Here is a 1595-nt window from a genome sequence, read left to right as displayed (position 1 = left end):
CCGTTGCCTAAGGAAATATGCAAGATAAGTGGCAGATCCAGAAATTGAATGGAAGAAGCCTTAATTCTAGACCCAAGGTCTTCATCACCAAGTTTTACCACATGGGATGATGTAATTCCATCCAGACCTTTAGAGTAGGAGTTACTCTTTGGGTTAATTATGTGATTTTTCTGGCTCTCTGTCTCACTAAATCTGCCTTCATTTTCCTTAGATTCTTGTATGAGTACTCAAGAAGGCACCCAGAGTTCTCTACTGGAATGCTGCTGCGACTTGCCAAGAGCTATGAAGCCACCCTGGAGAAGTGCTGCGCCGAAGCCGATCCTCACGCGTGCTACGCCAAAGTGGTAGGTTTTCTGCAGGAAAAGAAAGGTGCAACTCTTTCATTAATCATTCCAATAATGAGAAAGAAAATGCAACTGTGTGAACTGATACATAGTGAAATGTGGACATTCTCTTGAGATGGGTTCAATTCTGTGTTCTTAAACTTCATAGGAAAAATAACCTTAAGTAGAATGGGTAATAAATCCTAGAATAGTCAATCCAGAAAAAGGCAATCTCAGTTTCACAAAATCATGACCATAGTTTTTTCTTTTTCATACTCCCAAGGACAAAATAAAATCAAGTAAACTTAAATGGTAATTAAGAGAGATTTACCTTAAATATCAAGAAAGTTAACCTGATGACAAAATTTATTCAATACTAGAAATATCTTAAAGGAAGTTTTGAAATCTATTTCTTTGTTATTTTGCAGGGTTTGAAAATATAGTTTATTACTGCACATTAATTTTGCAAAATACTGCATTTCAATGTAGTATTTTTGAAATCTGTTTCTTTAGAAACTTTCAAATCTTTTGAGAAGGCTTAGGAAAAATCGTACAGGAAGTTAAATTAGAAAAGTATCTGTTCTGGAGGTTTTTCGAGTGCCTATTGGTATAGATAATAGTTTTCAAATTATTCAGAATCTGAAGAAAGTCATTCTTTGCTCTACCAAGAAGCTGCTGTATGCCAGGAGCCACAGTGCAGCTGATGCAGAAGGCAAAATATATTACCCGAGAGAACTCAGGCTCCAACTCAGTTCAACTGAGTTCAGGCACAACAATAAAAATAATAACAGCAATGCACCATCATTCACTGAACTTTTCCTGTGTACCTGGTGAACTTTAATGTCACTGACCTAGTTGGTTTATGAGTTCTGTGAGGTAAACAATATCATCACCTTTATTGTAGAAATGAGGATTCTGAAGCTTGGGGAGGGTAAGCGAAGATGCACAACTAGCAAATGAGTCAGATGGCCTGGCTCTAAGACTGAACTGCAAAGCCTGAAGATTCTTAACTACTGTACTATGCAGTCTCTCCAAATAAAAGGACAATTTGGATGTAATGTGACATGTGTTGAAGATATACTCACGTGATTTTGAGCAGAAATACATTAGAGGTCAAAGATGATATGCATCCGGTTCTCAGAGGGAATACTATAAACACAATTCTTTTTAAACATTATATCTGTGTTTACATTTAAAATATAGAATAGTGATGTTTGTTTGGGGAATTGATTCATGCATTTAATATATCTTGATCATTTTCAATTCCTTTTC

At 36.1% G+C, this 1595-nt stretch overlaps 1 protein-coding gene across 1 annotated transcript in view; it reads left to right on the top strand.

The window, feature by feature from the left end:
* Positions 1-1595, top strand: part of Alb (albumin) — a gene marked incomplete at its 3' end in the record, with an annotated part of 11886 nt that overhangs the window by 9448 nt on the left and 843 nt on the right. The window contains 1 exon segment of the mRNA XM_005392761.2: positions 212-344. Within this exon segment, the coding sequence (XP_005392818.2) occupies positions 212-344 (133 nt within the window).

This window comes from Chinchilla lanigera, unplaced genomic scaffold (genome assembly GCF_000276665.1).
Source record: "Chinchilla lanigera isolate Chin_1 unplaced genomic scaffold, ChiLan1.0 scaffold00046, whole genome shotgun sequence".
Lineage (NCBI taxonomy): Eukaryota > Metazoa > Chordata > Mammalia > Rodentia > Chinchillidae > Chinchilla > Chinchilla lanigera.
The sequence above is the reverse complement of the archived record's forward strand: the minus strand, read 5'-3'. Positions and strand labels throughout refer to the sequence as shown.